The following is a 2,137-nucleotide window of genomic DNA, read 5'->3' on the forward strand; positions in this document are numbered from 1 at the left end:
CCAAAGAGAAAGAGGAAAAAGCAAGGTTCCCCGCGGCCAGCTCCGAGCCAGACGGGACTCTTCTGGCTGGGCGAGGCTCTTTGAGGAACCGAGAGTTGCTGGGACAGAGCCCGCGATGGGGGAGGAGGGGGGGTGGAACAAACAGAGCGCTGCTCCCCTCCCCCGACCCCTGCCCTTTGTCCGGAATCCAGCTGTGCTCCGCGGGTGGGGGGGGGGGAGGAGCGGGCTCGCGTGGCGCAGTCCCTGGGCCCCCGTTGCTGATTGGCCCGTGGCACAGGCAGCAGCCCGGCAGGCACGCTCCTGGTCCGGGCAGAGCAGATAAAGCGTGCCAGGGGACACACGATTAGCAGCTCAGAAATCCCTCTGGGTCTCACCACTGCACAGAGGCCGAGGACCCCCTCCGAGCTTCTTTGCTGCCTCCAGACGCAATTTACTCCAGGCGAGGGCGCCTGCAGCTCAGCAAAACTTCGAAGCGAGCAGAGGGGTTCAGCTATCCACCGCTGCTTGACTCTGACCAACCCGCAGCTCTCTGTTCTTTTGAGCCCGGAGAACTAGGTAACATTTAGGAACCTCCAAAGGGTAGAAGAGGGGAGTGGGTGGGCGTACTCTAGTCCCGCGTGGAGTGACCTCTAAGTCAGAGACTGTCACACCCCCCTTCCATTTTTTCCCAACCTCAGGATGGCGCCTCATCCCTTGGATGCGCCCACCATCCAAGTGTCCCAAGAGACCCAGCAACCCTTTCCCGGAGCCTCGGACCACGAAGTGCTCAGTTCCAATTCCACCCCACCTAGCCCCACTCTCGTACCGAGGGACTGCTCCGAAGCAGAAGCAGGTGACTGCCGAGGGACATCGAGGAAGCTCCGTGCGCGGCGCGGAGGGCGCAACAGGCCCAAGAGCGAGTTGGCACTGAGCAAGCAGCGACGAAGCCGGCGCAAGAAGGCCAACGACCGGGAGCGCAACCGCATGCACAACCTTAACTCCGCGCTGGATGCGCTGCGCGGTGTCCTGCCCACCTTCCCGGATGACGCCAAACTTACAAAGATCGAGACCCTGCGCTTCGCCCACAACTACATTTGGGCACTGACTCAGACGCTGCGCATAGCGGACCACAGCTTCTACGGCCCCGAGCCCCCTGTGCCCTGTGGGGAGCTGGGAAGCCCGGGAGGGGGCTCCAGCGGCGACTGGGGCTCTATCTACTCCCCAGTTTCCCAAGCTGGTAGCCTGAGCCCCACAGCCTCATTGGAGGAGTTCCCTGGCCTGCAGGTGCCCAGCTCCCCATCCTGTCTGCTCCCGGGCACCCTGGTGTTCTCAGACTTCTTGTGAAGGGCCCAAACAGGCCCTGGGCGGTGGGCGCTGGCAGAAAGGGAGGGAGTCAGAGCTGTCTGAAATGGAAGGTAGTGGAGGCACTCGAGCATCTCGCCCCTTCTGGCTTTCATTAGTCAGGTCCCTGATTTAACCAGGATTCGCACAGTTCCTTGCTGCTGTGCGTGCACAAAGGACATTGCAGGCTGATCTCCTCTTAACCCTCCTCAGTGTGGCCACCTCAAACTCCCGCTCCAAGCAGAGGAGAGCCGTAGCACTAAATAGTTGGGAGACTCCCATACTTCCTGGTGACTCCGCCCTCTTTCAAATCTGCGGGCCTCCAACCACCGCTTTCTCCAGAGTGACCTAATCCAGTGTTGCGTCTTACCTCACTGGCTCTTGTTCCATAAACGATGCTCAACCTCTTTACTGCCCATTAAGTCCAGGCTTTCCCAGCTTCTCCATTCTGCCTTAATCCACGAAGGTGACCTTCTGCCTTCTTCTGCACTTTGCGAGTCGGTACCCTCCCTCCCCCGAGGGGAGAACGGGCGGTGGACCGGAAAGCCCTAGTTTATGACTAGAGCATCTCTCCAGTTTGTCTCCCACGTCTGAAGTGTGAGCCTTGGGGACAGGTTCCTGAAGCACTGCGTGTCTCCCTAAAAAGGAAAAAAGAAAAAGAAATCAGTTTGTAAATGAATGAATTTTGAAATGAATTTTGTTATGGTAAATTATATGACTCCTGCCTCCGTTTTCCACACTGGTATTTATTGTTGCTATTTCGTGGTAGGAGAGTTTATATTTTGTACATAAGAGTATCAAGGATTGGTGATTGAGA

General features: G+C 57.9%; 1 protein-coding gene across 1 annotated transcript; it reads left to right on the plus strand.

Moving 5' to 3' along the window:
* Positions 1–228: 228 nt before the first annotated feature.
* On the plus strand, positions 229–1,711 carry Neurog3 (neurogenin 3). Its single transcript, NM_021700.2, has one exon. It carries the CDS (start codon positions 679–681, stop codon positions 1,321–1,323), a length of 645 nt encoding a protein of 214 aa, NP_067732.1. The 5' UTR covers positions 229–678; the 3' UTR covers positions 1,324–1,711.
* The last annotated feature ends 426 nt before the right edge of the window (positions 1,712–2,137 follow it).

This window comes from Rattus norvegicus, chromosome 20, assembly GCF_036323735.1.
Source record: "Rattus norvegicus strain BN/NHsdMcwi chromosome 20, GRCr8, whole genome shotgun sequence".
Classification (NCBI taxonomy): domain Eukaryota; kingdom Metazoa; phylum Chordata; class Mammalia; order Rodentia; family Muridae; genus Rattus; species Rattus norvegicus.

Coding starts and splice junctions, on each gene's coding strand:
- Neurog3 (NM_021700.2), top strand. CDS start 679: ATGGCGCCTCATCCCTTGGATGCGCCCACCATCCAAGTGTCCCAAGAG.